The sequence below is a fragment of the Uloborus diversus genome, chromosome 1 (genome assembly GCF_026930045.1).
Source record: "Uloborus diversus isolate 005 chromosome 1, Udiv.v.3.1, whole genome shotgun sequence".
In the NCBI taxonomy this organism is placed as follows: Eukaryota; Metazoa; Arthropoda; class Arachnida; order Araneae; family Uloboridae; genus Uloborus; species Uloborus diversus.
This window is the reverse complement of record NC_072731.1, coordinates 31,987,821-32,000,273: the sequence shown is the minus strand read 5'-3', so window position 1 is coordinate 32,000,273 and position 12,453 is coordinate 31,987,821. Positions and strand designations below refer to the sequence as shown.

The following is a 12,453-nucleotide window of genomic DNA, read 5'->3' as shown; positions in this document are numbered from 1 at the left end:
CTCGTATAATAAATTCAATGACAATTTTGTATAAATATACCTTGCTGACCATAGTCGTAACTGTAACTGCTGGCGTCCGCAGCATTGCCAGAGTCTTGGTAATAGTCATCATTATTATAACCTGGTAAAAGAAAAAGAAAATAAGTTTTTATACCTTCAAGATGGATATTTGTAGCTGCATAATATATAATTTCTTGTTTTTAAATTAAACCTATTTGGCTAAATAGAACTTCATTTTAATCACTGTTTCGGTGGAACACTGACGCAACTGCAAAAAGTGTAATTTTACAGTAGAACCAAATGTACATGTAACAACCTCATACAATGAAACACAGTTGAGTTACTGCCCTGGTGGCTAAAGACTGAAAAACAAATCTATCAGTGTTCATCCTTATGGGGTGACCACGTTTGAATGATGACAATAACTCATTTTTAATTAATTTTGCAGTTACGTCAATGTTCCACCGGAATTGAATAGTATTTTTCTTTCTTCTTGTTTTAGTTGTATTTTTCAACAACTAGTAGTTTTTAGTAGAACTGTGGAGTCGAGGAGAAAATGACCGAAACCGACTGCGATTCCGACTCCGGGAATTTTAGAACCTTCGATTCTGACTCAGCATTCACTAGCAGAGTTGCGAACTTAAAGAAAAAATGACAGATTCCAACTCTTGGAATCAAACCTTCGACTTCTGACTCCGACTACTTTACTTCGAAATCAGACACTGACGCCGCGGTTTTGGTTTTTACTGTGAAATAACTATTGTAAAAATTATTTGTTTTTTATTTTTACTCTGAAGTTTTCCATTTATGCATTCAGTTTTTGACAGAGAAATTCGGAGTCATTTATGTTTCTGCATAAAGAAATGCGAGGACGATTTTTTTTTCCACAGCGAAAATCATTTCTTTAAGTTCACGTTTTATTGTTTTCATTTATGCTTGAAAGTACATTAATTCATTTTTAATATTATTTTTTGGCAACAGGGAAAACAAAGGATTTTTTTTCCATATGAGGCAGTGAGAAGCAAAGGGATGTAAGTGGCAAAATTAAAAATTTGGAGATAACCAGTACACATGGTAGGTGAACCTCTCCTCTGTCTTGGGGCAAGAGATGGTACTAGTAACCCCGGTGTTTGCTACTATACAGCATGATTTAGAAAAAATTTTCAATGAAAGCCTACCTAGGAGGATATCTTTAAACGCGTTTTACTCAAAACTTGAAAATGTCCACTTACATCCCTTTGCTTCTTACTGCTGCGTATGATGTTACTGTGTATTGAAAGAAGTTTGAAATAACTTTTAGTCGTTCAGTCTTATGTGAAAACTCACACAAATAAACGAAATCTTTTACATTTGGTTGCTTAAGTTAAGAAATTTTCAATTCTGGTGTAAACATCAAGTACGAATGCACTAAATGAATTTTTGCAATTTTTGCCCAATCGGTAAAAAATTTTGCTTTTTTTCCCCCTTACTTTTTTCTAATTGACGGATATGAAACCGTTTAAAACGAGCCAAACCTAATCAGAGAAGAAATTGCCAGTAAAAATTTTAAATACAATCCACGTGCTTAGATTTTAATAGTGCTTACAACTATTGAGAACTAATTGAATTCATTCTATCGAATCGTTTTTATTAAACAATAAGAATAGAATTAATCGTAATGAGCTAAAAAAAAATTTATATTTCTCCTGTATAGCACTTACTAGTCAAAAGAAAGTTATTCCTGTTCTACTTTTTTGCAGAATTTTAGCAACGTCTTTTAAAATGTTCATTACCTATTGTAAAGTTAGGTCAAATTTGAAAGGATAGGAGATTTTTTTCAATTCCGTCCTGTCTAAAAACATTCAAAATCAAAACGTTAATTTTTATGAATTATTATGTATTTTAAACTGAACATATTTTTTTTCACGCAGAATTGCTGAATTTTCCGCCATGACTTCTTCAAACCCATCCAGGAATGTCCATTTGAATATTGAACGGACAAAAAAAATGTTTGCAACAACGAAATGTTTTGAAAAAGCGATCAAGGTACATACTTTATCCTTTTTTGTGCTTAGTGAAATAATAATCATTTGCCTATAGGGCTTATTAACAGCAGTAAGTGGTAAAGTTATGCCACGAAGAGATAGCGGATCAAGGTAAAACTGGATGTGGAAACGGAAGTGCTGCATTTTGTAGGAGGTACGATCAGCAAGATCGGGCGAGCGGTAAAAACTTCACCGCTTGTGCGTTCTCGCTGATCCGAGCTATTACATGACGAAGAGTTCTATTTCCACTTCCAGTTCATTCGCCATTTTTCCGTGGCACAACTGTAGCTGACCCGTGCGAAGCATTCGTACTCGATTGCAAGGTGTTCAAAAATCCGTTTCTTTTAGTGTAAGTTTTCGAATAACAGTCAAAATGGAAATGAGAGTTCAGTTGAGGAAAATTAGTTATTCATGAACGATCTTTTTTGGGCCTTGGGAGACTCAATCCCATGATCTTCGCGTTACTAGTACAACGCTCTTACCAGCTGAGTTAATGGCACTGCATCTCAAAGCAATGCACAAGAAAGTAACAAAATAAATTGAAACCGATGCATCTATTTAAATTTAGAAAATGTTTTAGTTATACTGCAATTTACCACGTTGAAGTTTTAACGTTTTGTTTCTTGATTTCAACAACAACCGAACAGCGGATCAGAAATCTTCAATGGGTTTGGATTAAATATTAATGAAAGTTTAGATCAGAATTCTGCTGAGAAAAATAAGTCACTAAAGCGTCATTTTTTGGTTCTTAGAGTTCGAACTCACGAACTTCGCATTATTAATATTGGACCAATTTACCGTCACTTTGGGGTGCTGTACATTACAGCTGCGTGTAATTAAAAAAAATTAAACCAAACAGCCAAATTGTGAACTGTCTGTTTTTTTTCCCCAAGAACAAAAAAATAAGTCTTTAAAATAAAGGCTAACTTTTGAAGTTTGATAACGAATTGATAAACAATGACGTTCCCCCCCCCCAAAAAAAAACACTTTTGTTAAATAACATATATGATAGATGACAGAATTCTCTCTTCGAGTATATAAGTAAATTCAGTACACCTACTTTTCTTTCAGCTCAAGTTGTGGTCCAATAATAAAACAAAGAGCTCAGGAATATTTAAAGTGCTTGGTTTAGATCCAGAATGTGTTTTCATTTCTCTTTTTAATGGAGACGCTTATGCAGCCTCTAACAAAAGTTCTCGGAAGAAGGCATATCGATTTAGCATTAGGGTAAGAAGTTCTACTCTAGTTCCATGATATATTAGATTTGCACCCATTTTTCCGTAAAATACAATAAATAATGCGTTTTTATTTCATTAACACTGTGCCACAAGAAAGACCGACTTCATTTAGATTCGAGCGAGGGATTAGGTGGTTATCTTTTCGGGCATAATATCGCCGTTTGACGATGTTTCAAAAATATAAGCAACAGAACGAACTTTTTTTTTTTTAATGTTTATATACAGGGGGGGTATTCCGTTTTAACTTGCAAAACCTCTATTTTCATAACCGTTAGTCCTAGATGCATACTTCCAACTGAAAAAATGTTCAAAATCAGATGCAGGGTTATAACATATTGAAAGTTTGAAGTAAAAATAAAAATGAGTCAAAAATACAAAATTTAACTTTCTATACGGGCATTATGTCCCCTAACTTATATTCAGGGAAATAATCTCTGTTGAAAAATAATTCCAACACAAAAAGTTTAACATTAGTACGACCAATATTTACCGAGATATAAAAAGCAGCGTTTTGACTTACACCACTTCACACTCGCCGTCAATAACACCTTTTGGGGAAAAATATAGCAGTTAACAGGGATTTAAAATTATATGTGTGCATAGAGTGGGTTTTTTCAAACTGATTGAAGTTTTGTTGTGTGTTTTTGCGTATCATGGCATAACATTTACATTGTATTTTTGAACAGCAATGAAAAATATAAATACTTTGCCTTTTTACTTCGACAACCTGTCATTCTTCTAAAAGGGCGATAAGTTCCACTATCAATTTTTATATGGTTCCTTAAAACTTCGAACTCGAATATCTCCCTGAGTTTCGGTCGCACAAATATCAAATTTTTTGTGCTAGTAATATCTATCAATGAAGCATATATCCCTAAATATAAGTTCGGGGACCTAGGGCCCGTATAAAGAATTAAATTTCGTATTTTTGGACTTATTTTTGTTTTTTCTTCAAGTTTTCGAGGCATCTGATTTTGAACATTTTTGCAGTTGAAAGTATACATCTAGGACTAACGGTTGCGCGAAAATAGAGGTCTTGTAGGTTAAGACAAAACACCTTGTGTGTGTGTATATATATATATATATATATATATATATATATATATATATATATATATATATATATATATATATATATATATATATATATATATATATATATATATATATATATATATATATATATATATATATATATATATATATATATATATATATATATATATATATATATATATATATATATATATATATATATATATATATATATATATATATATATATATATATATATATATATATATATATAATAACAATATAAAATTGAAAAAAAAAGAACGAAAATTTGAAAAAAAAATCCCAAAATATCGGGGTAATAGTGCTGTTGTTTTAGCAATTTCGCCAGCAGAACTCACGAAACATCTCATGGTTTTTTCCCTACCCTTGGGGAGTAACCCCCTGATGAGACCTCAGGTTATTGGGATTTTTTTCAAACATTCGTTCCTTCTTCAATTTTATATTGCTGTTAAATTTATTGTCTACCAGTATCATAAAGCTGCCTATGATGCAATTGAACTGAGTTGTGAAGTTCAATTTGATTGAATTGTCCAGGTTACAAATACAGTATATGATAGTGTTGTATATATATATATATATATATATATATATATATATATATATATATATATATATATATATATATATATATACCCCACCGCTTAGCTTTTAGCCTTGGGTTATAGCGGCTTACGTTATTACTATTTATAAGAAGTGATTTAGCCATTGAACTTCCATATGAAACGTTTTACTTATAATACTTCTGGTAATAAATTACCTTGCGATCCTGTGTTCCCAGGTTGTTGAGGTGCACTAGGAGCTTGACGCCCATTGGAACCTTGAGGTCCATTGGGACCATTAGGTGCAGCGTTGGGAGAGTTGGACGCATTACCTGTAAAAAAACATTTTATGTTAAATTCACAAACAACAAACAAAGGTTGACAAGTAAAAAAACCTAAATAACAGACATAAGCTTTTGTGGGTTATTTTTGGATATAAAATACTTTGAACCCAATATGAAACAAGTATTTTTTTTTTTTTTCCAAAAATCTATTTATTGAATCTCTGAAATTTTCATTGCAAAGTTTGCATCCTAATCTATGGTTTTTCACCAACGTAACAGTTTAAAGATTTCAATTTGTAAAGAATTCTTACCCAAATTCTTGTAAAATATTTGAATAGTGTCCAATAAGTATTTGCACTAACGAAAAATTTTATTTTGTTCACGGCAACAGTACTGACGTAGCTCAAAATTAATTTGAATTTTGACACCTTGAATTCAAATTATGTTTTTCGCAATCACGAGTGTGTATATGTATGGAGGCGTATGTGCTTGTGTCTGTGTGCAGGCATGAGTGTGTGTATGTGTGTGTGTATGTATGCTTGTGTGTTTGTGTCTGTGTGCAGGCATGAGTGTGTGGGTATGTGCGTGTATGTGTGTGTAGGTGTGTGAATGTATGCGTGCGTGTGTAGGTATGTGCTTGTATGTGTGTGTAGGTGGGTGTATGCATGCGTTTGTGTAGGTGTGTGTATGCGTGTGAGTGTAAGACATAGATGCAACATGGAGACTGTTTTCGCTAGAGGAGCAGCATCGGGAAGGGCCGGTCGACGGTGGTGCTGCTGAGGAAGGCGGGGGAAAATAAAATCATAGGACATCAAAACAGTCAAATGAGAACAATAATCAATGTGATTACTCAAAAATCCATGTTGGAGAAAAATAAAGTTTTAAGTTTAGTTAAGATACATAGTTCATACCATAGTTGGGGCAAACCTAACCTGGCAGCACTGTGAAGGTTGCGCAGAACCTGATCACAGCGTTACGACGCTGCCGGGTCAGGTTTGCACCCACCATAGTTTCCATTATTTCATGTTTAAACACTACAACATACTAAAAATATTTATAGTATATTTCGATAACTGCTTTGTTTTTTGTATTTGAAATGCATAGTGTGTAATTAATGTGTGCTAATTCTTCTCTGAAATTTGAAAATTTTGAAGATGTGCCTGTATTGAAAATACTGATTATATAATCTCACGCATCAGTGATCAAACAAACTTCCTGCCAGTATTGTGGCAAAAGGAGCATTAAATTACGATTTATTACATTTTCCACGTAATTTCGACTTGTGCCACTGATATCAGTGAGAGAATTATTTATTCTAACGCGATTGATTGCAAGGACATGTTCTGTAACTCAACTATCTTATCTTATATAATTAAAAACTGAGCGTATCTTTGCATATCCAAGCTTCTTCTCCCGAACGACAGTGAACTGACGATCGAACCAGGTATCGATGGATTCGTACTGTCTAATGGCGGACGAAAAAACTAAAACAAACGCACGTGGTAACGAAGAAAATGCTAAAAGTGTTGTGATTTTTGTTCGTATGTATGATTTTTTTTTTCATCCTTTTTAAATCAATATTTTAAGTCCTGAGGATATTTTGGTCCACGTAGAAAGAGATAGAAGTCAAGAAGCATTACTAAACGTCAAACATTAATGCAAACTACGTAGTTCGTAGTTCTAAGCAGCCACTTTCACGATGTTGAATTCGATATTTATCAATTCTTGATAAAACTAAATAATAATTGTGGCCTGACAAGAATAACAATTAATGCTAGAAAATTTAATGTAACATTACAAATTATTACCAAAAGAAGTTGATACTTCTTTGCTTTGCTTGGCTAGCACTTATTGTTTTGCATTTGTAGCTGAGTTATTTCTCTCGAATTCCCGAATCGGTTAATTTAAAATTTTTCTGTTTCGATGTTTCTAATTTCTGAGTTACGATTTAATTATGTCATGTTATGCAAATCATCTACAAAATTCTTACGGATATATGGTGGTAGTTTTCTTTTCAGTTGATTGACCATTATTTCTTCTTACTTATCGAATTCTGTAATCTTACTACCATTTTATTCCACTCATGATAAAAATTAAAAATGGTTTAACTAAAAACGCGAAATCTCACCAAGGCTACTTTGCTCGCACAATACCAAAACTATAACCCTAAACAAATTTGGCGAAACCTTTCAGCTGAGGATAAAAAGAATAAAGTAAATTCTTTCTCGGTTAAACATTTTTCATTTTGTTCTACGATAATGTATTCAAGAAAATATTTTGCATACTGTCCATTCCAACTAAATGCTGCTGTAAAACATGGTTAGTTAAATTAATTTAAGATTAAAAAAACTCATATCCTTACAAATTCATACAAAACAATAAAAAATGTTACTTTGTATAACGTTATCCAAGTTTGTTAATCCAGAGTTTTCGCTTTCACCATTTCTTAATCAACTCATATTTTAGAAAGAAATAAGGAAAACTAACATTATTTTGAGAAGCTCGAGAATACTACTAAGGGACAAATTAATTTCTGTAGCTGAAAGCAAACTAAGACACATCGATTATGTTAATAAATACTCAGAACAAACTGCCTGTGTTTACGTCAACAGACGCACGTAGAACGCAACATGGCAATGTTTTAGTTTCTTCGGCAGTTTTGTAAATCACCGCAAGGTAGCGTATTCGAGCGCTGGAGTTGCGAATAACGTGAAGAAAATCATCGAGATAAAATATCTGTTGCCATTTTTTTTCTCGAATAAGAACAGGTAAAATTCTTGTTTTTGTTTTGAGGCTTTTCCTGTAATCAGGGGATTTAAAATGTTTACTTTTTGGGAGTTTTCCGCAATCTGCCGCAAAATTTCACTGATTTTTTTTTTTTTTTTTTGGTTCAAACCTGTGGTGATGGTTGAACTCGCGTCACTTAACATAACTTTTATTTTCGAGGTGGACCGTGCAAAGCCGGGCGACGCAGCTAGTTTTGCATTAAAAAGTGACATAGAAAAGTGTGACTTATTTAAGCTTTTAATATGGTTTGAGTGAAATTTATGAAAGTGACACCTATATCTTAATTTAGAAAAGTGTGACCATTTATTGCTTTTTTAAAGAACCCTGTAATCTTCCTCAGTCACTAGCTCTGTGAAAACATTTAAAAACTTTCGTTTTTAAAATGTATTTACTTAATTGTGAAATTTCCTTACTTGAAAGAAATTTAGTCTATCATTTATATGAAGGGGACAAAAAATTAACTGTTCAATTGAAAAAAAAATACGAGATTAAAATTTTCTCTGAAAAGATGCAATTTTTCTTTTAACTAAGAATTGAAATTCTGTTTTCTCTGGAAGTTAATTTCGTTACTTTTTACATAAATGTCTCTCATGAATTATATGATAGGCACCAATCATGAAGGTTTGTCAACAACTCAAGTATAGAACTAAAATATTTTGGGGACGACCTTAAAGACGAACGAGGCAGTGCGAAGCAAACGGATTAAGTGCCAAAATTAAAATTTGGAGATTACCATTACAAATGGTAGGTGAACCTCTGCTCTGTTTTTGGGGCAAGAGATAGTACTTGTAATCCTAGTGGTACTTGTATTCCTACCAGGCCCGGCTCTAGGGGTAGGCGACCTAAGCGGCTACCTAGAGCGGCAGATTTTAGGGGCGACAAATTTCGAAATTGAATTTTTTTTAAATTTTTTTTAAAGTTTTTAATATTTTTTTCATTGCCATAAGATACGCAACTTTAATGTTTAAAAAAATAATAATTTAGAGTTTTACCAGTGTTTGAATATGCAAAACATATAGTTCGGAATTCAACTAGAAATTCAGTTTAATTTGAGAGGCGGCAAATTATGCGATTTAAAAGTCTTTGGAAAATATTAATACATGTTTTAGTGCCACAAGATGCGCTACTTTAACATTAAAAAAGAGAGAGAGAGATAAGTGTGTATCAGTGTTTGGATATGCAAAAACCAATTTGGATTTAACTACAAGCTCACTTTAATTTAAGGGCGGCAAATTACTTGATTTATTCATCTACTAGCAGCTTTGAACGGTCTACCTCGAAAAAAAGGTTATGTTAAGTGACGCGTGTTCAACAGCTGGGCTCAAATAATAGAAGAAAAAATGTACTGTAAAATTTCCCGTCAAAAAATGATTCTTAAATTTTGTTAACGGTTAATCTTTAAGTCCTGAATAAATTAAACGCAACCTTCCATTAATGCAACTAAAATCCTTGATTATCTTATGCTGACAACACAAAAAAAAGACCAAAAATATGCAAAAGGGGAATTTTTTATCTCAAAGCAAAAGCAAGAATTTTGTCTGTTCACAAAGTGTTTTATGTATGTGAGATATTAATTAATCATTAAATGATGTCGAGTTGGTTTAAACTAGGTTTGGTACAGCAACTGCTCTGTTGGACCATAGCAGTTCGTAGAACAGGAATTAAAATGGAGGGAGCAAGTCCAGTCATTGATTTAGCAAAACTTGACCCAAAGACCCCAAGTCACGTGACTCAACATCGTCGAATGGTTGGCACATTTTACGTGAAACAAGTAAAATAAACCTGATTTTTTCCAATGCTTTGCTTTAAAAACTATCACGTGACTTGGGGTCTTAGTTTCATGAATGAAAGTCTCCACTCCCTCCATTTTATCTCTTTTCAATTGAGCAGTTGTACTGGAATGTCTTCTACACTCACCATTGTTGTTATTATCATCAAGGGAACAATCATCGTCTCCTCCACGTGCAATGTGGAAAAGGGTTCCTCATTCATCTTAATGACAAATATTTCTTTAGTATTGTATTTCGTACAGAAGCATTTTAAGTGATTTTTCGATCAATTAACGTTTTAGACTCAATTTTTTTCGTTGGGGCTATTACATTTTAAAATTTCACAGAAGCATGATCCTTGTCTGCATTTATGAGTAATTAACAGACATGATGCAAGTAATGTGCAATAAAATGTTGCCGACATTTGTCACATCTATTGATATGAAAAATAACTAATAAAATTTTCCAAACTCTGAGCATAGAACTTCGTGCATTTTAACCCAGCGGTATACGAGGAAGAATATTTTTTAATAACTAAGAAAATGCTTAAAAACTGCGGAGCAAACATGTCTATTTTCATGCTGCGAATTTGTGTACTTCTTCGTTTATTCTCGTTAAAGTTTAACCAACAGAAACTTCTACCGACATTATACGCAGCATTAACAGCACATGGTTTGAGCAATCAGGGTAACCTACGAACTCATTGTTTAGTTTCGAATTTCAGGTATTTTTTACTATCCTGATCTAATACAAAACTGAAAAAGAAAACTACTATGTGACGTGTTGAGATGAAGAGAGACATTAAAGTGGGACTAGATCGTTTTCAGTCTGCTACTTTCCGCTGCTGCGTTTCTTCGAGATTATTTCTTGGTGACATACAAAAAGTAATAGCAGCATAGACGAAGCATAAAAGCAACGACCACTAATTCTCCATTTTTACTTCCAACTCTAGAAAGCATAAGCGCAAATCTTTTTACTCTATCATACAAGGCGTATTCCAAAAGTAAGGTCCGGTGACCAATAGTCAACTGATGGTATTTCTGAATAAAGTGTCACGCATGCAGAGCGTTTTATCAACTCTTTACGAAACTACTGCTGCTGTTGTTTTGATTCAGTAGTTATTTTCCAGTTGGAGAAGGTAAATTATAATGGTCGAGTAGATTGTAGATCCCCTCAGTCGCGAAGTGAGCGGTGTGTTTATATTTTTCCTCCGTAAAAGGATCTTCAGTTGCTGAAATCCAACTTTGACTTATGCCTAGAGCCGTGCTTAGGAGGGGGGGGGGGCAGACTGTACGACCGCACAGGGCCGCTAAAATATTTTAAAGGTAACGGGCAGCTAACATACTGTGAAAAATATGTTCTTTCTAATGGTACCGACGGAAAGAAGATGCAATGGTACAAACTCGAGCTACAGCGCATTAAAAATAGGCTATTTTTCGTGTGAATGATTTTGACAGTCACGTTGGCAGCCAATATTTTTTAGAAAATCAATATTTACGCTATGCAACTATAACCCATTAAAAACATGTGTATTAACAATAAAATTACAAAATACGAGCTTTTGAATCATTTTTGCTCAAAATTTATGACATTCAAAAATCCAGGAAAAGTTTCTCCACTGCGTTTTTCTAGCAAGTTTGCATGCTTGCTACATAAAAGTTAATAAACTCAAATTCATAAAAATACTCGAACGTATCGACAACTAAAAGTACTTTGAGCTCCTAAAATTTCAAACTTTTTGTGTGATGAAATTTTTCGCAATCTGCTCTTAAACATGGCAATTCGATACAACAGTCCAAATTTTTCGCTCATTTTTTATCCTTAAACAAAAGAACACCATAGAAGATAAACTTATTTAGAAAGGAAAAAAATCTGTTCTTTCTGATGAAACATTAAAACCACTCCTAACGGACACCCCTTTTATGCGGAAAATTTTTAATTCCTCGATTCGAAGGCAAACAGCATTATTAAACACCTGTCCTGCGGACACCCCTGCATTAACGAAAAGAAGATGCGAGGTGGCAATCTTGAGCTATAGCGCTTTGAAAATAAGCTATTCTTCATTTGAACGGCTTTGATAGCCACTTTGGATGACAATATCTTTTAAAAAATATATATTTAAGCTCTAAAACTAAAACCCACATTAAAAGGACAGTTGTTAATGAGGTAGGACAGTTATTATCTCCTTTGTCCCTCATTTTGCCTTTTTGCGTTTTATCAACGATTTTTATTATCCACGGCACCTGTGCCCCCAATGGGGTCGTTTCCAAAATTTCAAAAGTATTTTTTTTTTCGGAAGGAGAAACATAGGATCAGACCATTTTTTAAATAATTTATTTAAGTTTAATATTTTTTAAAAAATACTTAAATCGATGCTTCTTCATCGTTTTAAGCATTAAACGATGAAGAAGCATCGATTTAAGTCGATGACATCACAAATGATGAAATGCCCTTCAGTGTTGCCATTCACGGTCCAAAATATTTAATTCGCATCTTAACTCACATGCATTAACAACGATATGATTGCTTGCAAGCGTAGAGCGCAATTTTAATTCGCTGCTTGAGTATCATATTGTGGAAACGTAGTAGAAAATGTGGCAAAGTGCATCATTTGGGACGTCATAAAGACAACGCCTTGTTTGAAAAATCGGGCATTTAAAAAAATTAATTTAAAAAAACTGCTGGAAAAATAAAAGTATTTTCTGGTTCCATGTTTTTTTTTTTTTTTTTTTTTT

The 12,453-nt window shown here is 33.3% G+C and overlaps 1 protein-coding gene across 43 annotated transcripts in view; it reads right to left on the bottom strand.

Moving 5' to 3' along the window:
• Positions 1–12,453, bottom strand: part of LOC129228697 (uncharacterized) — a 108,712-nt gene that overhangs the window by 21,206 nt on the left and 75,053 nt on the right. For 28 of the 43 annotated variants that reach the window (XM_054863406.1, XM_054863420.1, XM_054863419.1 and 25 more), the window contains 2 exons: positions 5,097–5,210; positions 41–121 (listed from right to left, as the gene is read on the bottom strand). In XM_054863406.1, the coding sequence (XP_054719381.1) occupies positions 41–121; positions 5,097–5,210 (195 nt within the window). The remainder of the gene's footprint in view (positions 1–40; positions 122–5,096; positions 5,211–12,453) is intronic. The other 15 variants (XM_054863449.1, XM_054863444.1, XM_054863454.1 and 12 more) reach the window with 1 other exon arrangement.